This window comes from Chiloscyllium plagiosum, unplaced genomic scaffold (assembly GCF_037043375.1).
Source record: "Chiloscyllium plagiosum isolate Xiang-an unplaced genomic scaffold, Cpla_swu_hap1 HiC_scaffold_10, whole genome shotgun sequence".
Lineage (NCBI taxonomy): Eukaryota > Metazoa > Chordata > Chondrichthyes > Orectolobiformes > Hemiscylliidae > Chiloscyllium > Chiloscyllium plagiosum.
This window is the reverse complement of record NW_028270148.1, coordinates 1,366,953-1,388,083: the sequence shown is the minus strand read 5'-3', so window position 1 is coordinate 1,388,083 and position 21,131 is coordinate 1,366,953. Positions and strand designations below refer to the sequence as shown.

General features: G+C 48.0%; 1 protein-coding gene across 1 annotated transcript in view; it reads right to left on the bottom strand.

The window, feature by feature from the left end:
- Positions 1-21,131, bottom strand: part of ncoa1 (nuclear receptor coactivator 1) — a 100,924-nt gene that overhangs the window by 71,873 nt on the left and 7,920 nt on the right. Inside the window, exons 2-6 of the mRNA XM_043695214.2 lie at positions 11,190-11,310; positions 8,583-8,749; positions 4,476-4,576; positions 3,882-4,059; positions 150-329 (exon numbers count right to left, since the gene is read on the bottom strand). Of these exons, the coding sequence (XP_043551149.2) occupies positions 150-329; positions 3,882-4,059; positions 4,476-4,576; positions 8,583-8,749; positions 11,190-11,293 (730 nt within the window). The 5' untranslated portion in view covers positions 11,294-11,310. The remainder of the gene's footprint in view (positions 1-149; positions 330-3,881; positions 4,060-4,475; positions 4,577-8,582; positions 8,750-11,189; positions 11,311-21,131) is intronic.

The following is a 21,131-nucleotide window of genomic DNA, read 5'->3' as shown; positions in this document are numbered from 1 at the left end:
AGGGAGGGAATTCTAGGATTTTGACCCAACAACATCTGATTAGCTGGCAGACAGGGAATATGGCGAGAAATGGGTGAAAAGGTGAATTCCACCAATTCCCAACCATCCAACCAACATCACGTCCAGCCTGTTCTCCAAAATCTACTTACCGTTGCCTTCCTCCTTAATGGACTTAGGCTGAGAGACAGAAAAACACTGCATCATTTCATATTGCTGCCTCTTCTCCTGACTGTCTGCATTTGCCTCCTCAAGTCCTCGCACCAACATCCGGCAGTTGAAAGTGTGGCTGTTCCGCCTGGAGCTCTCCTTCAACCAAGGGACACTATTCACTAAAAAAACACAAGGGGTTGGAAGACAATCAGATAACTGTACCATTGGCTTGGAGGATGAGGGGAATACGGAGGTGGCAGCATTGGAGTAACCTGGAGGAATGGGAGAACTTCTGGAGAAAGTATAAACTAACGCTTCAGTGACCTTCATCATTCACACATCTGAGACACAGCAACATCCAACACATGAGGAGGAGTGAAAGAGCTGTTTATCAGCTTTAACATATTTTGAGGGAAGGGTACTGGCCAGGCCATCAGGAGACTTTCAGTTCCTCCATGGAGACCTCAGCATTCAAGAGGGGATTGGGTGCTGATTTGGGCAGAAAAAGTGTTCAGGGATATGCAGAAATGGCAAGAGATTGGCACTGGGAAATAGAACTGATACTGGCACAATGAGCCGAATGGCCTCCTTCTGCACCATAATAATTCTGATTCTGTGAACAGCCAATTGAAACAATGCAGCTCATGTCTATCATTGACCCTCCGACAGTGCAGCACCCCTTCAGCACTGACCCTCCGACAGTGCGGCACTCCCTCAGCACTGACCCTCCGACAATGCGGCGCTCCCTCAGCACTGACCCTCCAACAGTGCGGCACTCCCTCAGCACTGACCCTCTGACAATGCGGCACTCCCTCAGCACTGACCCTCCGACAGTGCGGCACTCGCTCAGCACTGACCCTCCGACAATGCGGCGCTCCCTCAGCACTGACCCTCCGACAGTGCAGCACTCCCTCAGCACTGACCCTCCGACAGTGCGGCACTCCCTCAGCACTGACCCTCCGACAATGCGGCACTCCCTCAGCACTGACCCTCCGACAGTGCGGCGCTCCCTCAGCACTGACCCTCCGACAATGCGGCGCTCCCTCAGCACTGACCCTCCGACAATGCGGCGCTCCCTCAGCACTGACCCTCCGACACGCGGCACTCCCTCAGCACTGACCCTCCGACAGAGCGGCACTCCCTCAGCACTGACCCTCCGACAGCGCGGCACTCCCTCAGCACTGACCCTCCGACAGCGCGGCACTCCCTCAGCACTGACCCTCCGACAATGCGGCACTCCCTCAGCACTGACCCTCCGACAGTGCGGCGCTCCCTCAGCACTGACCCTCCGACAATGCGGCGCTCCCTCAGCACTGACCCTCCGACAATGCGGCGCTCCCTCAGCACTGACCCTCCGACACGCGGCACTCCCTCAGCACTGACCCTCCGACAGAGCGGCACTCCCTCAGCACTGACCCTCCGACAGCGCGGCACTCCCTCAGCACTGACCCTCCGACAGCGCGGCACTCCCTCAGCACTGACCCTCCGACAGCGCGGCAATCCCTCAGCACTGACCCTCTGACAATGCGGCACTCCCTCAGCACTGATCCTCCGACAGCGCGGCACTCCCTCAGCACTGACCCTCCGACAATGCGGCGCTCCCTCAGCACTGACCCTCCGACAGTGCAGCACTCCCTCAGCACTGACCCTCCGACAGTGCGGCACTCCCTCAGCACTGACCCTGCGACAATGCGGCATTCCCTCAGCACTGACCCTCCGACAGTGCGGCACTCCCTCAGCACTGACCCTCCGACAATGCGGCGCTCCCTCAGCACTGACCCTCCGACAATGCGGCGCTCCCTCAGCACTGACCCTCCGACACGCGGCACTCCCTCAGCACTGACCCTCCGACAGAGCGGCACTCCCTCAGCACTGACCCTCCGACAGCGCGGCACTCCCTCAGCACTGACCCTCCGACAGCGCGGCACTTCCTCAGCACTGACCCTCCGACAGCGCAGCACTCCCTCAGCACTGACCCTCCGACAGTGCGGGACTCCCTCAGCACTGACCCTCCGACAGTGCGGCACTCCCTCAGCACTGACCCTCCGACAGTGCGGCGCTCCCTCAGCACTGACCCTCCGACACGCGGCACTCCCTCAGCACTGACCCTCCGACAATGCGGCGCTCCCTCAGAACTGACCCTCCGACAGTGCAGCGCTCCTTCAGCACTGACCCTCTGACAGTGCAGCACTCCCTCAGCACTGACCCTCCGACAGTGCAGCACTCCCTCAGCACTGACCCTCCGACAGTGTGGCACTCCCTCAGCACTGACCATCCGACAGTGCGGCACTCCCTCAGCACTGACCCTCCGACAGCGCGGCACTCCTTCAGCACTGACCCTCCGACAATGCGGCGCTCCCTCAGCACTGACCCTCCAACAGTGCGGCACTCCCTCAGCACTGACCCTCCAACAATGCGGCACTCCCTCAGCACTGACCCTCCGACAGCGCGGCACTCCCTCAGCACTGACCCTCCGACAGCGCGGCACTCCCTCAGCACTGACCCTCCGACAATGCGGCGCTCCCTCAGCACTGACCCTCCGACAGCGCGGCACTCCCTCAGCACTGACCCTCCGACAGTGCAGCACTCCCTCAGCACTGACCCTCCGACAGCGCGGCACTCCTTCAGCACTGACCCTCCGACAATGCGGCGCTCCCTCAGCACTGACCCTCCAACAGTGCGGCACTCCCTCAGCACTGACCCTCCAACAATGCGGCACTCCCTCAGCACTGACCCTCCGACAGCGCGGCACTCCCTCAGCACTGACCCTCCGACAGCGCGGCACTCCCTCAGCACTGACCCTCCGACAATGCGGCGCTCCCTCAGCACTGACCCTCCGACAGTGCGGCACTCCCTCAGCACTGACCCTCCGACAGCGCGGCACTCCCTCAGCACTGACTCTCCGACAGCGCGGCACTCCCTCAGCACTGACCCTCCGACAATGCGGCGCTCCCTCAGCACTGAACCTCCAACAGTGCGGCACTCACTCAGCACTGACCCTCCGACAGTGCAGCACTCCCTCAGCACTGACCCTCCGACAGTGCGGCACTCCCTCAGCACTGACCCTCCGACAATGCAGCGCTCCCTCAGCACTGACCCTCCGACAGTGCGTCACTCCCTCAGCACTGACCCTCCGACAATGCGGCGCTCCCTCAGCACTGACCCTCGACAATGCGGCGCTCCCTCAGTACTGACCCTCCGACAGTGCGGCACTCCCTCAGCACTGACCCTCCGACAGTGCGGCACTCCCTCAGCACTGACCCTCCGACAGTGCGGCGCTCCCTCAGCGCTGACCCTCCGACAGCGCGGCACTCCCTCAGCACTGACCCTCCGACAGTGCGGCGCTCCCTCGGCGCTGACCCTCCGACAGTGCGGCGCTCCCTCAGCGCTGACCCTCCGACAGTGCGGCGCTCCCTCAGCGCTGACCCTCTGACAGTGCACACTCCCTCAGCGCTGACCCTCCGACAATGTGGCCATAACCTTAGGCATAACCTCCCCTAGTCCATTTGGTAACATGAATTGTGGTGCTGCCACACTCGCAACTTACTTGTTTGCCATGCCCAAGAATTAGTACAGATTATCAAGTTAAAAATCACACAACACCAGGTTATATTCCAACAGGTTTAACCTGTTGGACGACAATCTGATGTTGTGTGATTTTTAACTTTGTACATCTCAATCCAGTACCGGCGTCTCCAAATACCGATTATAAATAGAATATAATCTCTTACCCATGGACTTGGGCAGTAGGTTGCGAACAAACTCGGTGTGATCCCCCAGATGCAGGATGCTGTAGACACTGGTATTCATCAGCTCCTCTTGTTTGTAGCCCAGGTAACTGGTGACATTTTCTGAGACGAACATGATGCGGCCCTCACCATTCACCACAAAGAAAAACCCATCCAGAGCCTGCACAGAACACAAACCGCTCAATCAGCAGGAGGATTGGGCTTGCCCACATCCCTAACCACTAAGGTTTGGTATGGAGGAACAATGGCTACACCTTCATCCCATTCCTTCCCAACACTCCAAACAGTTCAGGACACAGGAAGGTTCAGATGCAACCTACCAACAATCGTATCATCTGTCCTGATCCCATCAATGCCATTTACCCCAACGCTACACCCATTCAACTAGTGATGAGGGACTGTCAACCCCCACACACACTGCCTCCTCCAGCACACTGAAGACTGGGCTAACTGAATGTCCATTGGGGCAGAGATACAAGCTGTAAATCCCCAGCCCAATCTGATTCTGTAATCCAGTCGAGTTCAGCAGCACAGTGCAATTCACTCCCCTTCTGCATATCAATATTCTGCCCATACCTCAAGGAGTAGAGGTCCCAGGGAGTCTTTTTCAATAAGTGATTGACTGCTGGATGAGATGTCAGACTGCTGAACCTCATTTTCTGCTTGTGCTGCCTTCTCTGTGGAGTAGAAACAAAACATATAATAAATTAGAAAGTACTGCAGATTACCCAGATTGCACTGAGTGACCAGGAGGCAGTGTCTCAACGCTCATGGTACAGGCCCCTGCAAGCGCAGCCAAAACTACTTCTTCCAAACACACGCCACACTATCTCTGACAAACAGACACCCACCCACCTCCGAAACACACAGTGCATTACCTCGGGGGGCAGCACGGTGGCTCAGTGGTTAGCACAGCTGCCTCACAGCACCGGGAACCTGGGTTCGATTCCATTTTTGGCTAACGTCTGTGTGAAGTTTGCACATTCTCCCAGTGTCTGTATGGGTTTCCTCAAGGTGCTCTGGTTTCCTGCCACAACCCACAGATGGTGGATTTACCTTGCTAAGTTGTCCATAGTATCCAGGGATATGTAGGCTAGGTGGATTAGTCATGGGATTATAGGACAGGAGGTCGGTCTGTGTGAGATGCTCTTCAGAGGGCCAGTTTGGACTCAATGGGATGAATGGCCTGTTTCCACTATATTTAAAAGGGATTTTATATTTAAAAGGATTCTATGATTGTCTGACACACACACAGTATACTGCCTCTCCATCATACACACAGATACACACACACACAATACCGCCTCTTAAGACACACATACAGGCACACAATACACTGCCTCTCCTTCACACACACAGTGCACTATCTTTGACATACACTCTCACATACATGCCCGACCCTACATCTCTAGTAAACCGTCTCTGACACACACACACACAGTTTATATGGTCCCACCTGCACTACTTTTAGCCCCAAGTCGTGGTCCACATCGGCACCAACAATATAGGTAGGAAAAGGGATGGGGATGTAAGGCAGAAATTCAGGGAGTTAGGGTGGAAGCTTAGAGCTAGGACGAACAGAGTTGTTGTCTCTGGTTTGTTGCTCATGCCACGTGCAAGCGAGGCAAGGAACAGGGAGAGAGACAAGTTGAACATGTGGCTACAGGAGGAAGGGATTAGGTTACCTGAATAACTGGGGCTCATTCTGGGGTAGGTGGGACCTCTACAAATGGGATGGTCTACACCTGAATCAGAGTGTACCAATATCCCGTGGGGGGGAGATTTGTTAATGGTCTTCGGGAGGGTTTAAACAAATTCAGCAGGGGGATGGGAACTTGAACTGTAGCTCCAGTGTACAGGAGGTTGAGAGTGGTGAGGTCATAAATAAGGGTTCAAGCTTGTAAGAGTATCCCGGCAGGCATGAAGGTGGTTTGAAGTGTCTCTACTTCAACGCCAGGAGCACCCAGAATAAGGTGGGTGAACTTGCAGCATGGGTTGGTACCTGGGACTTTGTTGTTGTGGTTATTTCGGAGACATGGATAGAGCAGGGACCGGAATAGCTGTTGCAGGTTCCAGGGTTTATATATTTCAGTAAGATCAGGGAAGGGGTAAAAGAGGGGGAGGTGTGACATTGTTAGTCAAGGACAGTATTACAGTGGCAGAAAAGGCGTTTTTGAGGACACATCCACTGAGGTAGTATGGGCTGAGGTTAGGAACAGGAAAGGACAGGTCACCCTGCTGGGAGTTTTCTATAGGCCTCCAAATAATTCCAGAGATGTAGCGGAAAGGATAGCAAAGACAATTCTGGGAATACAAGCAAGGGACTTTAACTTTCCAAATATTGACAGGAAACGCTATAATTCGAGCACTTTAGATAGGTCAGTTTTTGTCCAATATGTGCAGGATGGTTTCCTGACACAGTACATAGATAGACCAACAAGGGGCGAGGCTGCACTGGGTAATGAATCTGACCAGGTGTTAGATTTGGAGGTAGGTGTGCACTTTGGAGATAGTGACCACAATTCAGTTATGTTTACTTTCATGATGGAAAGGAATATGTATATACCGCAGGGCAAGAGTTATTGCGGGGGGAAAGGCAATTATGATGCACTCAGACAAGATTTAGGATGCATAGGATGGGGAAGGAAACTGCAGCGGATGGGCACAACTGAAATGTGGAGCTTATTCAAGGAACAGATACTGTGGGTCCTTGACAAGTATATACCTGTCAGGCAGGGAGGAAATGGTCGAGCGAGGGAGCCGTGGTGTATTAAAGAAGTTGAATCTCTTGTCAATAGGAAGAAGGAGGCTTATGTTAGGATGGGACATGAAGGCTCAGTTTGGGCGCTTGAGAGTTACAAGTTAGCCAGGAAAGACCTAAAGAGAGAGCTAAGAAGAGCCAGGAGGGGACATGAGAAGTCATTGGCAGATAGAATCAAGGAAAACCCTAAAGCTTTCTATAAGAATGTCAGAAATAAAAGAATAACTAGAGTAAGATTGCCAGCCAAGGACAGTATTGGGAAGTTGTGCGTGTAGTCCGAGGAGATAGGAGAGTGGTAAATGAATATTTTTCATTATTATTTACACAGGAAAACACAATGTTGTTGAGGAGAATACTGAGCTACAGACTATTAGACTAGATGGGATTGAAGTTGATGAGGAAGAGGTGCTAGCAACTTTGGAAAGTGCAAAAACAGATAAGTCCCCTTGGCAGATGTGATTTACCTGAGCATTCTCTGGGAAACCAGGGAGGAGATTGCAGAGCCTTTGGTTTTGATCTGTATGTTGTCAATGTCTATAGGAATAGTGCCAGAAGACTGGAGGATAGCAAATGTTGTTCCCTTTTTCAAGAAGGGGAGTAGAGACAACCCTGGAAATTATACACCAGTGGGCCTTACTTCGATTGTGCGTTAAGTGTTGGAAAAGGTTTTAAAGAGATAGGATTTATAACCATCTAGAAAGGAATAATTTGATTAGGGATAATCAATACAGTTTTATGAAGGGTAGGTCATACCTCACAAACCTTATTGAGTTCTTTGAGAAGGTGACCAAACAGGTGGATGAGGGTAAAGCAGTTGATGTGATGTAAACGGACTTCAGTAAGGCATTTGATAAGGTCCCCCATGGTAGGCTATTGCATAAAATACGGAGGCATGGGATTGAGGGTGATTTAGCATTTTGGATCAGAAATTGCCAAAAGGTGGTGGTTGATGGGAAATGTTCATCTTGGAGTTCAGGTACTAGTGGTGTACCACAAGGATCTGTTTCGGGGCCAAATGACCTGGATGAGGGTATAGAAGGATGGGTTAGTAAATTTACAGTTGACACTAAGGTCAATGGAGTTATGGACAGTGCAGAAGGATGTTGGAGGTTACAGAGGGACATAGATAAGCTGCAGAGCTGGGCTGAGAGGTGGCAAATGGAGTTTAATGAGGAAAAGTGTGAGGTGATTCACAATACAGAGTATTGGGCTAATGGTAAGATTCTTGGTCGTGTGGATGAGCAGAGAGATCTTGGTTTCGATGTGCATAAATCCTTGAAAGTTGCCACTCAGGTTGATAGGGTTGCTAAGAAAGTGTGTTAGCTTTTATTAGTACAGGAGTTGAGTTTCAGAGCTATGAGGTTATGTTGCAGCTGTACAAAACGCTGGTGCAGCTGCACTTGGAGTATTGCGTACAGTTCTGGTTGCCATATTATAGGGAGGACATGGAAGCTTTGAAAAGGCTGCAGAGGAGATTTATCACAATGGAGGGAAGGTCTTATGAGAAAAGGCTGAGGGATTTGAGGCTGTTTTCGTTAGAGAGAAGGTTGAGAGGGGACTTAATTGAGACATATAAGATAATCAGAGGGTTAGATAGGGTGAACAGTGAGAGCCTTTTTCCTTGGATGGTGATGGCTAGCACGAGAGGACATAGCTTTAAATTGAGGGGTGATAGATATAGGACAGATGTCAGAGGTAGGTTCTTTACTCAGAGAATAGTAGGGGTGTGGAATGTCTTGCCTGCAACAGTAGTAGATTCGCCAACTTGAAGGGCATTTAAACGATCATTGGATAAACATTTGAATGATAATGGAATAGTGGAGGTTAGATGGGCTTCAGATTGGTTTCACAGGTTGGCGCAACATTGAGGGCCAAAGGGTCTGTACTGATCTGTAATGTTCAATGTCCTATGTTTTATTTACCTTGTTCCATCCTTTTAATGAGCTGAATCTGCTGGACAGTTTTGCGGAGGATTCGGCATTTGTCAGGTTTCACACTCAGATTGTCAATGTGACTCAGATTGGCAGACAGTAACTCTGCCAGATCTTCAATATACTTGCTCTCCTGTTCCCGTCGACGCTTATCTGCACTGGAGAGGGTAGGATAAATCATTAGTTCCCGCTGGCATAAGCACACAGATCACAGAATCAACAATAAGCCTCCTGCCCATCGTCGAAAGGTAGCACCTGTCTGACCTCAATGGGCAGGACTCTATCTGGGCTAGGGCTCAGTCCAGGTAGGGCCCTGCCAGAGGTACAGATTTATCATGCTGAGTCTGGATAGTGCTTTGTCTGGAAGGTATGATCCTGCCATCCAATACTATCCTGGCCAAATAGATTCCTCCATTATAATCCAATAGCAACAAATACCTACATCAGTTCAGGTCAGTGGAGCCAGGACTGGCCAGAACGGAGGTGTAATATTCATACTGTGTAGCCATGGACCCCAACGTAATTTTATGTCATAAATGTCTACCAGTTTATTCTCATCTGCCTTAACACGCTTGTCTTTAATCTGTTAGGTGTGTCCCCAGAAACTTTCAATAGCGTGGAAACAAGGATCTTTATGTCCCAATATTCTGTTCAATCACACTATGTCACTGAAAATGCTTTGTTCTGATTAAAACTATCCTGACTTTTCAGTACTTTATTTTCTAATACCAGGTGAATCTCAGTCATTGTGTTTTTTCCCTCTTATACCCATTGTGTGGAGTTCAAAGTTGCACAAAGGCTCTTATTGTGGACTGGACAATGATTTGTACAAAGTAAACATTGCAGTTTAACCACTGAATTCCACTGATCCCAACATTCCTTTTGCCTTTACTCAGCCTTGTCCAGGTGAGTTGTTAATACTGTTCTGTGAATTACTGTCTCTCTCTCTCTCTCTCTTTTCTCCAACATTACCCAGCCATTCATTCATCCCACCATCTCATAGAGATGTACAGAATGGAAACAGACCCTTCGATCCAACTCATCCATGCCGACCAGATATTCTAAATTAATCTAGTTCCATTTGCCAGCACTTGGCCCATATCCCTCTAACCTCTTCCTATTCATATACCCATTCAGATGCCTTTTAAGTTTTGTCATTGTACCAGCATCCACCACTTCCTCTGGCTGCTCATTCCATGCACATACCACGCTCTGCCAAAATAAGGTGCCTCTTAGGTCCCTTTTATATCCTTCCCCTCTCACCTTAAACCTATGCCCTCTAGTGCTGGACTGTGCTACTCGAGGGAAAAGACCTGACTATTCACCTTGTCCGTGTCCCTCAAGATTTTATAAACTTCTCTAAGGTCACCCCTCAGCCCCTGACTATCTAGGGAAAATAGTCCTAGCCTATTCAGCTCCTCGCTATAGCTCAAACCCTCCAACTCTGACAACATTCTTGTAAATCTTTTCTGAACTCTTTCAAGTTTCACAACATCCTTCCTATAGCAGAGAGACCAGATTTGAACACAATATTCCAACGTGGCCTAACCAATGTCCTGTACAGCTACAACATGACCTCCCAACTCCTGTACTCAATACTTTGATCAATAAAGGAAAGCATGCCAAACGCCTTCTTCACTATCCTATCTACCTGCGACTCTACTTTCAAGGGGCTATGATCCTGCACTCCAAGGTCTCTTTGTTCAGCAACACTCCCCAGGATCTTACCATTAAGTGTGTAAAACCTACCCTGATTTGCTTGTCCAAACTGCAGCACCTCACATTTTTCTAAATTAAACTCCATCTGCCACTCCTCGGCCCACCAGCCCATCTGATCAAGATCCCATTATCCACGAAGGTAACCTTCTTCACTGTCCACTACATCTCCACTTTTGGTGTCATCTGTACAATTACTAACCATACCTCCTAGATTCACATCCAAATCATTTAAATAAATGATAAGTAGTAGTGGACCTAGCATCAATCCTTGTGGCACTCCAGTGGTCACAGACCTCCAGTCTGGAAAGCAATCCTCCGTCACACCCTCTGTCTCCTACCTTCAAGCCAATTGGATATCCAAATGGCTGGTTCTCCCTGTATTCCATGAGATCTAACCTTGCTAACCAGCCTATTTTGTAAAGCTTTGTCAAACACCTTACTGAAGTCCATGTAGACCACATCCACCACTTTGCCTTCATCGATCCTCTTTGTTACTTTTTCAAAAAGATCAATTAAGTTAGTGAGACATGATTTCCCAGACACAAAGCCATGTTAACAGTCCCTGATCAATCCATGCCTTTCCAAGTACATCCTGCCCCTCAGGATTCCTTCCAACAACTTGCCCAACACTGATTTCAGGCTCAACTGTCTATAGTTACCTGGCTTTTCCTTACTACCTTTCTTAAATACTGCCATCAAGTTACCCAATGTCAAGTCTTCTGGCACCTCACCTGTGCCTATCGATGATACAAATATCTAGCAAGAGGCTCAGAAATCACTTCTCTAGCTTCCCACAAAGATCTAGGGTAGACCTCACAAAGCATGCCAGCAGTTTCCCACAATTTTCAGACTAATTACCACTGTGTCTTGGATCCATACCTGTGTCCCATAGTGTCATACGGAGGTAGCCTCCGCTTACGAGCATCAGAGTTTGCAGGGTTGGAGGTTGCAGGCTCTGCAGTTCCATTCCCGGGAGCACTCATTTTCAATGATCTCCCACCTGAAAGCATACAGCAGGTAGGAAATATTATAACAAACAGGATCATGCCTAACTCAGCTTTACTACTCAATCGTCAGCTCCAGCAACTATTCGCAATCCTTCACATCCACCTGAGGCACAGTGCAGATCACATATGAAAGGCAGGTTACAGCAGAACTGAGCCATCAGTGACACACTGAGCACATCAGATACTTTTCTGAACTGCAACACAATCCTCGTTCTTCATGTAAGCACTTGACAGCACTGTAGTGTGAGTCAGTAGTGAGAGTTAGCAAGGTGTTTCATAAGGTTCCCCATGGTAGGCTCATTCAAAAAGTATAGAGGCATGGGATACAGGGAACTTTGGCCGTCTGGATACAGAACTGGCTGGCACATAGAAGTCAGAGGGTGGTGGTAGATAGAAAATATTCAGTCTGGAGCTTGGTGACCAGTGGTGTTCCACAGGGATCGGTTCTGGGATCTGTGCTCCTTGTGATTTTTAAAAAATGACTTGGATGAGGAAGTGAAAGGATGGGTTAGTACGTTTGCCGATGATACAAAGGTTGGTGGAGTGGTGGATAGTGTGGAGGGCAGTTGCAAGTTGCAATGGGACATGGACAGGAGGCAGAACTGGGTAAATGGAGTTCAAACTGGAAAAGTATGAAGTCATTCACTTTGGAAGGTTGAATTTGAATGCAGAATACAGAGTTAAAAGCAGAATTATTGGCAAAAACAGAGAGCTCATGTCCATAGATCCCTCAAAATTGCTACCCAAGTTGATCAAGTTGTTAAAAAGGCGTATGGTGTGTTAGCTTTCATTAACAGGGGGATTGAGTTTAAGAGCAATGAGGTTATGCTGCAGCTCTATAGAGCCCTGGTTAGTCCATACTGGAAAAGCATGTTCAGTTCTGGTCGTCTCATTAAAGGAAAGATGTGGAAGCTTTAGAGAGGGTGCAGAAGAGATTTACCAGGGTGCTTCCTGGACTGGAGGGCATGTCTTAGGAAGGGCTTTTCTCATTGGAGCGAAGAATATCGAGAGGTGACTTGATAGAGGTGTACAAGATATTGAGAGGCATAGATAGAGTGGATAGCCAGAGACTTTGTCCCAGGGTGGAAATGTCTATTACAAGGAAGCATAATTTTAAGGTGATTGGAGGAAGGTTGAGGGAGATGTCAGAGACAGGTTCTTTACACAGAGTGGTGGGTGCATGGAATGGACTGCCAGCGGTGGGAATAAAGTCTTTTAAGCAGTAGGGACATTGAAGCAACTCTTGGATAGGCACATGGATGACAGTAAAATGAAGGGTATATAGGTTTGTTTGATCATAGAGTAGGATAAAAGGCTGGCACAACATAGAGGGCTGAAGGGTCTGTATTGTGCTGTACTGTTCTATGTCCTATTTTTAGTATTGGATCCATACCCAGTGACAGTCAGTTTGTACGGATCCCGTAACCCAGAAAGAGCCAGTGTTTGTGCGGGTCTATGTCCCAGTGCGAGTCACTAGATGTGGGACCCCCTACATCAGTGAGAGTTAGTGTGTAGGACTGTACCCCAAAGAGGAGAAAGAGAAGAATGCAAATGCTAGAGATCAGAGTGAAAAAGTGTGGTGCTGGAAAAGCACAGCCAGTCAGGCAGCATCCGAGGAGCAGGACAGTTGATGCTTCCAGGATAAGCCCTTCATCTGGAATGTTGGATGGGGGGATTGTGCAAGGAGGCTGAGAGATAAATGGGTGGGGGGGGGGGGGTTGGGCCTGAGGGGAAGATAGCTGGGAATGCGCTAGGTAGATGAAGGTGGGGGCTGATAGTGATACGTCAGAGTAGAGGGTGGAGCAGATAGGTGGGAAGGATAATGGACAGGTAGGACAGTTCAAGAGGGCAGTGCCCATTTGGAGGGTTGGATCTGAGATGGGGCAGGTGGAGGGGAGGGGAGGGGAGAGGAAATGAGGAAACTGGTGAAATCGACATTGATGTCACATGGTTGGAGGGTTCCAAGCTGGAAGATGAGGTGTTCTTCCTCCAGGTGTCAGATGGCTAGAAGTTGGTGGTGAAGGCTCCCCAGGACTTGCACACTCTTGGTGGTTTGGGAATTTTCTTGAACTGTCCTATCTTTCCATCTTCTTTCCCACCTATCCGCTCCACGCTCCACTCTGACCTATCACCATCACACCCCACCTTCATCCATCTATCGCATTCCCAGCTACCTTTCCCCACCACACCCCCCTTCCATTTATCTCTCAGCCCCCTCAGGACCCCCCCCACCCCAGTCCTGATGAAGAGCTTATTCTCGAAACGTCGAATCTCCTGCTCCTTGGATGCCGCTTAACCGTTTGTGCTTTTCCAGCACCACGCTTTTTGACTCTGTACCCCAAACAGAGTCAGAGTGAGAGAGACGGAAGCCTAGTGAAAGTCATTGCACGTGGGATCCAGAAGCCAGTGGAGTATGTGTAAGCCCTATAGCCCAGTAAAAGCCGTATATGTGGAATGCATACCCCAGTGGCAGTCTGTGCCAGTGGGACTCTATACCCCAGTGAGAGTCAGTGTGTGTGGGATCCGTACCCCAGTAAGAGTCAGTGTGTGTGTCACCTGTATGCCAGTAAGTCAGTGTGAATGGAAATATAAAGACCATAGACTTATGAATTTTTTTTTAAAACTGTTTCAGACTGAAATGGAAAGAACTGTTTTAAAAACCAATGGTTGTTAACAAATTGCTGCACTTTTTGAAAGTAACCTAGTACTCATTGTGAGTGCTTTGAGTGATTACGGGATTAGAACATTGCAGTACGATATCCCTATGTTGAGATTGTATGTGACGTTAGTGAAGCCTCTTCTAGAGTTCTATGTGCAGTTCTGGCCACGTTGTTAGAAAGGATATTATGAAACTGGAGAGGGTTGATCTAAGATTCTCCAGGATGGTGCTAGGAATGGAGGGTTTGAATTATAAAAATAAAATGGAAAGACTGGGACTTTTCTCTGGAGTGTAGAAAGTTCAGGGGTGACCTTATTGAGGTTTATAAAATCATCAGGGGTAGTAATAAGGTGGATAGCCAAGGTCTTTTTCCCAGGGTAGGGGAGTCCAAAACTAGACGGCATAGGTTTAAGGTGCAAGATTTAAAATGGACCTAAAGGGCAACCTTTTCATGCACAGGGTGGTGTGTGGATAATGAGCAACCATAGAAAGCGGTGGAGGCTGGTACAATTACAACATTTAATGTGAAAGTAAAGGTCTTTCCCTCGGGTGAGGGAGATCCAAATTAGGGGGCATATTTTTAAGGTGAGAGGAGAAAGCCTTGAAAAGGACATGATGCAGCAACATTTTTACAGGGAGTGGCTTGTGAGTGGAATGCAAATTACAATGTTAAAATACTTTGGGTAAGTACATTAACAGGTAAGTTTGGGGAGATTTGGGCCATATTCAGACAGGAGGGACTAGGTCTAGTTTAGTTTGCGAACATGGTCAACATGGACTCCTTAAACCAAAGGGTCTGTTTCCATGCTGCATGACTCTCTGTCTGAATTTCAAACGAGTGGAATATGAGTTTCCTATGAGTCAGTCAGTGTGCATGGATCCCAAGGTTGAAGCATTTACAACAATCTGCAGCCAGGTGTGCCAAGTGGATGATCCTGGCATCTTGGCCTCGGAGTTCAGAAGTTACACAACACCAAGTTATAGTCCAAGACTTTCCTTCATCGGATAGCACAAATAGCGTGAGTGGAGTGTCAACAAACTGATTAATAAGTACATTTATACAACGTTTTGAGACTCTTAATTACCTATAATTACCTCATAATGATCTCTCCGCGTATTAATTCTGTGCACTTCCCTTCACTTCACCTGATGGAAGGAGCAGCGCTCTGAAAATTTGTGATTTCAAATAAACCTGAATGACAATAACCTGGTGTCATGTGACTATTGAGTTTGTCCAGCCCAGTCCAACACCAGCACCTCCACATCCTCAAGAGGTCACTACCATCACAGATGTCAGTCTTCAGCCAACTATATTCAATCTATATGATATCCAGAAATGGCTGGCGGAATTAGGTAGACTTTGCAGTCTGAACCTGACAGCATTTCAAAAATAATATAACAGACATGTGCTCTAGAACTTGCCCCACTTCTGGCCAAGCTGTATCAGTAAAGCTACAACACTGGCATCTACTCAACAAATGGAAAACTGCCCAGGTTTGTCCTACTCTCAAAAAGGTGGACAGCTTCAACTCAGCCAATTACTGCCCCATCAATCTACTCTTAATCATCTGTCCAGTGATAGAAGGGATCATCAACAGCTTATCAAGAGGTCCAAGTGACTCAGGAGAATCAGGAGTTGATGGAAATTAGCATTGATAAGAAGGGTGTATGGGAGACATGAAAGGAGCATGGAAGTTGATAAATACTCAGCACCTGATCATTTAGATCACAGTGGGCTGAAACTTGATTCTTGCCAAATTCCAATGATTCTGGAATGACTCCTGCTTATCTGAAACTAACAAGTATTTAAGAAAGGGGCAAGAGAAAAAAAACTGGGAACTGAAAACCTGCCAGCCTTACATCAGATGTACAGAAAATGCTAGAATTTCTCATGAAGGTGTGATAAACAGACATTTGGATTTTTAAAAAATCGTCCTGGGATAAGTGAAGGGGTAATGGTGTTTCAGGCATAAGCCCTTCATCATTATTCCTGATGAAGGGCTAATGCCCAAACCGTCGATTCTCTTGCTCCTCCGATGCAGCCTGACTGGCTGTGCTATTCCAGTACCACACTTTGACTCTAGAAATACAACTCCAAGCTATTTAACCATTCCTCATATAACAGCCTTCTCATCCCTGAAATCAACCTGGTGAACCTCCTTGGAACCGCCTCCAGTGCCACCGCAACCTTCCTCAAGAAAGGAGAGTTGAAGAGTGTGGTGCTGGAAAAGCACAGTCAGTCAGGCAGCATCCGAGAAGCAGGAGAATCGATGTTTCGGGCAGAAGCCCTTCATAAGGAATCATGGGACATCATGTCTCACGAACTTACTTGAGTTTTCTTTGAAAAGGTAACAAAGAGGATTGATGAGGACAGAGTGGTGGATGTGATCTATATGGACTTCAGTAAAGTGTTTGACAAGGTTCCCCATGGGAGACTGGTTAGCAAGGTTAGATCTCATGGAATACAGGGGTAACTAGCCATTTGGATACAGAACTGGCTCAAAGGTAGAAGACAGAGGGTGGTGGTGGAGGGTTGTTTTTCAGACTGGAGGCCTGTGACCAGTGGAGTGCCACAAGGATCAGTGCTGGGTCCACTACATTTCATTATTAATATAAATGATTTGGATGTGAGCATAAGAGGTATAGTTAGTAAGTTTGCAGATGACAACAAAACTGGAAGTGTTGTGGACAGGTTACCTCAGGAGTAAAATGGGATCTTGACCAGATGGGCCAATGGGATGAGGAGTGGCAGATGGAGATTAATTCAGATAAATGTGAGGTGCTGCATTTTGGAAAAACAAATCTTTGCAGTACTTAATACACTTAATGGTAAGGTACTAGGGAGTGTTGCTGAACAAAGAAACCTTGGAGTGCAGGTTCATAGTGCCTTGAAAGTGGAGTCACAGGTAGATAGGATAGTGAAAATGGTGTTTGGTATGCTTTCCTTTATTGGTCAGGGCACTGAATAAAGGAGTTGGGGGGTCATTTGCGGCTGTACAGAGTATTGTTTAGGGCACTTTTTGAATATTACGAGCAATTCTAGTCTCCTTCATATCAGAAGGACGTTATGAAAAGGTTCAGAAAAGGTTCAGAAAAGATTTACAAGGTTGTTGCCAGGTTGAAGGATTTGAGCTTTAGAGAGAGGTTGAATAGTCTCGGGCTGTTTTCCCTCCAGCATTGGAGGCTGAGGGGTGACCTTATAGAGGTTTATAAAATCATGAGGAGCATGGATAAGATAAATAGGCAAATTCTTTTCCCTGTGGTGGGGGAGTCCAGAACTAGAAGGCATAGGTTTAGGGTGAGAGAGGAAAGATATAAAAGGGATCTAAGGGGCAACCTTTTCATACAGAGGTTTTCATACGTGTATGGAATGAGCTGCCAGAGAAAGTGGTGGAGACTGGTACAATTGCAATATTTAAAAGGCACCTGGATGGGTACGTGAATAGGAAGAGTTTAGAGGGATATGGGCTGGGTGCTGGCAAATGGGACTAGATAAAGTTGGGCTATCAGGTTGGCATGGACAAGTTGGACCAAAGAATCTATTTCCGAGCTGTACATCTCTATGACTCTATCTGCAGCTCTCACTTTCTCCTCGACCAGAAGGTGGACACAATAGTCCAAGTGTAGTCTTACCAACGCCAATATAATTTTAACAACATTACTTTTATAATCCAGTCCTTTTGCAACAAATGCTAGGATTGCATTTGTCTTTCTTATTATATTTTGAGCAGAGCGGCAAGGAGAGAGGGCGGAGAGAAGCCAGGAAACCCAAGATCCCACACTATAGGACCTCCCTCCCACCCACCTCCTCTAACCTTACTAAATGTCTGTAAACCCGGTAATTTTTCAGGTGTTCTAATTTTTTTTCTTTTATTCTCTTCCTTGTTTAGTCCTGTGTGGGCTTTCAGATTAGCGGGGTATGGCTGACAGGGCAGTTACATGTTTCTCCTGCAGAATGTGGCAGGTCAGAGACATTACACATGTCTCTGCCGACCACATCTGCAGGAAGTACACCCAACTCCAGCTCCTCGAAAACCAAGTTAGGGAACTGGAGCTGGATGAACTACGGATCATCCCGGAGGTTGAGGGAGAAAATGAGAGGATGTACAGGAATGTGGTCACTCCTCAGACACAGGATAAAGACAGCTGGGTTACAGCCAAGAGGAGGAAAGGGAACTGACAGACAGCAGGAATCCTCTGTGGCCGTTCCCCTCAGCAATAAGTATACCGTTTTTGATATTGCTGGTGGGGACGGCCTCCCAGGGGAAAGGAGGAAATGGGGACTGCAGATGTTGGAGATCAGAGTCAAGAGGGTGGTACTGGAAAGGCACAGCGGGAGAATCGACATTTCGGGCATAAGCCTTACTGATGAAGGGCTTATGCCTGAAACATCAATTCTCCTGCTCATCGGATGCTGCCTGACTGGCTGTGTTTTTCCAGTACCACACTCTTGGACTACCAGGGAAAAGCCATAGTTGTCAGGTCTCTGGCACTGAGGCTCAGAAGGGAAATGAGAGGACAATACAAAAACGCTAGTGGTAGGGGACTCAATAGTTAGACGGATTGACAGGAGCTTTTGTGGTCAGGAACGGGACTCCCGGAAGGTATGTTGCCTCCCTGGTGCCAGGGTCTGGAATGTCGCCAATTGGGTTTACAGGATTCTGAACGGGGAGGGGGAGCAGCCAGAAATCGTGGTACATATTGGCACCAATGACATAGCCAGGAAAGGAATTGAGGATCTGAAAAGTGACTACAGAGAGTTAGGTTGGAAGCTGAAGAGCAGGATGAGTAGTGATCTCAGGTTTGCTACCGTGACAATGAGGAAAGAGTCAGCAAGTGCAGCTTTACACGTGGCTGCGAGGCTGGTGCAGGAGTGAGGGCTTCACATACTTAGACGATTGGGATACCTTCTGGGGAAGGTAGGACTATACACGAAGGACGGGTTGCACCAGGACTGGAGGAGCACAAATGTCCTGGGTAAGAGATTTGCTCGTGTGGTTGGGGAGGGTCGAAACTTGTTTGGCAGGGGGGGTGGGAACCAGAGCTCCATATCTGAGAGGGCGGTAGTTGTATATAGGGCTGTGACAGGATGTAGCGAATAGAACGGAAAGTTTTTCATGTGATGAAACAAAAGGATGGGCTAAAGTGTGTCTGCTTTAACACACAGAGTGTCAGAAATAAGAGTGATGAACTTAGAGCATGGATCAGTCCTTGGGACTATTACATTGTGGCTATAATGGAGATGTGGGTTTTACAGGGGCAGGAATAGTTGCTAGATGTTCCAGGGTTTAGAACATTTAAAAAGAGCAGGGAGGGTGGAAAAAGAGGAGGGGGTGTAGCATTGCTAATTAGAGAGTGCATCACAGCTAAAGAAATGAAGGTTGTTGAGGAAGGTTTGTCTACTGAGTCAGTATGGGTGGAAGTTAGGAACAGTAAAGGAACAGCCACCTCATTGGGGGTTTTCTACAGACCAATAGCAGTAGGGAGATTGAAGAACCCATAGACCAGCAGATTTTGGAAAAATGCAGATGTAGCAGGGTTGTTGTTATGGGTGATTTCAACTTTCCCAATATCGACTGGAACATCGTTAGTGCAGATGGTTTGGATGGACCCGTTTTTGTCAGGTGTGTTCAGGAGGTTTCCTTACTCAGTATGTAGACAGGCCGACGAGGGGAGAGGCCATTTTGGATTTGGTGCTCGGCAATAGGCCAGGACCGGTGTCAGATCTTGTGGTGAGTGAACATTTTGGTGACAGTGATCACAACTGCCTCACATTTACCATAGCCTTGGAGAGGGAAAGGAGCAGTTATCGAGGGAAGATATTTAATTGGGGTAAAGGAAAATATTACGCCATTAGACAGGAGTTGGGAAGTACAGATTGGGAGCAATTGTTCCACAGAAAGGGCACAGCAGACATGTGGAGACTGTTTAAGGAGCGTTGTTGTGAGTGATGCATAAATTTGTTTCTCTGAGACAGGTGAGAAGGGGTAAGATTAAAGAACCTTGGATGACGAGAACAGAGGAGCTTCTCGTCAAAAGGAAGAAGGCAGCTTACGTAAGGTGGAGGAAGGAAGGATCTAGCACAGCTTTAGAGGATTACAGGCTTACTAGAAAGGAGCTCAGAAATGGACTGAGGAGCCAGAGGGGGCACGAGAAAGGCTTGGCAGGAAGGTTTAGGGAGAACCCAAATGCATTTTACTCATATGTGAGGAATAAGAGAATGATCAGGGAGAAGGTAGGACTAGTCAGAGATAGCATAGGGAACTTGTGTGTGGAGTCTGAGCAGATAGGGTCGCCCTAAATGAGCTTTTTGCTTCGGTTTTCACTTGGACCTTGTTGTGAATGAGAACTTTGAGGAGCTGAGAAACAGGCTTGAACAGATCGAGATTGATGAAGTTTATGTGCTTGAAATTTTGGCAAACATTAAGATTGATAAGTCCCCAGGGCCAGACCTGATTTATCCCATGCTGCTCCGGGAAGCAAGAAAGGAGGTTGCTAAGCTGCTGGCGAAGATCTTTGCCTCCTCACTCTCCACGGGAGTTGTAACAGAGGATTGGAAGGAAGCAAATGTTGTTCCTCTTTTCAAGAAGGGGAATAGGGAAATGCCTGGCAATTACAGACCAGTTAGTCTTCTGTCTGTGATCAGCAAAGTTTTTGAAAGACTTCTGAGGGATAGGATTTATGACTATTTGGCAAAGCATAGCGTGATTAAAGGCAGTCAGCATGGCTTTGTGAGGGGCAGGTCATGCTTCACAAATCTTATTGAGTTCTCTGAGAAGGTGACAAGGCAGGTTGATGAAGGTCGAGCAGTGGATGTGGTGTACATGGACTTCAGCAAGGCATTTGATAAGGTTCCCCATGGTAGGCTCATTCATAAAGTCAGGAAGTATGGGATACAGGGAGATCTAGCTATCTGGATTCGGAATTGGTTGGCTGACAAAAGCCAGAGTGCAGTCATAGATGGAAAGTATTCTGTCTGGAGGTCAATGGTGAGTGGTGTCCCGCAGGGCTCTGTTCTTGGGCCTCTGCTCTTTGGAGTTTTTATAAATGTCTTGGATGAGGAGGTTGAGGGGTGGGTGAGAACATTTGCCGATGACACAAAGTTTGGAAGTGTCGTCGATAGTATAGAGGGCTACTGCAGGCTGCAGCGTGACA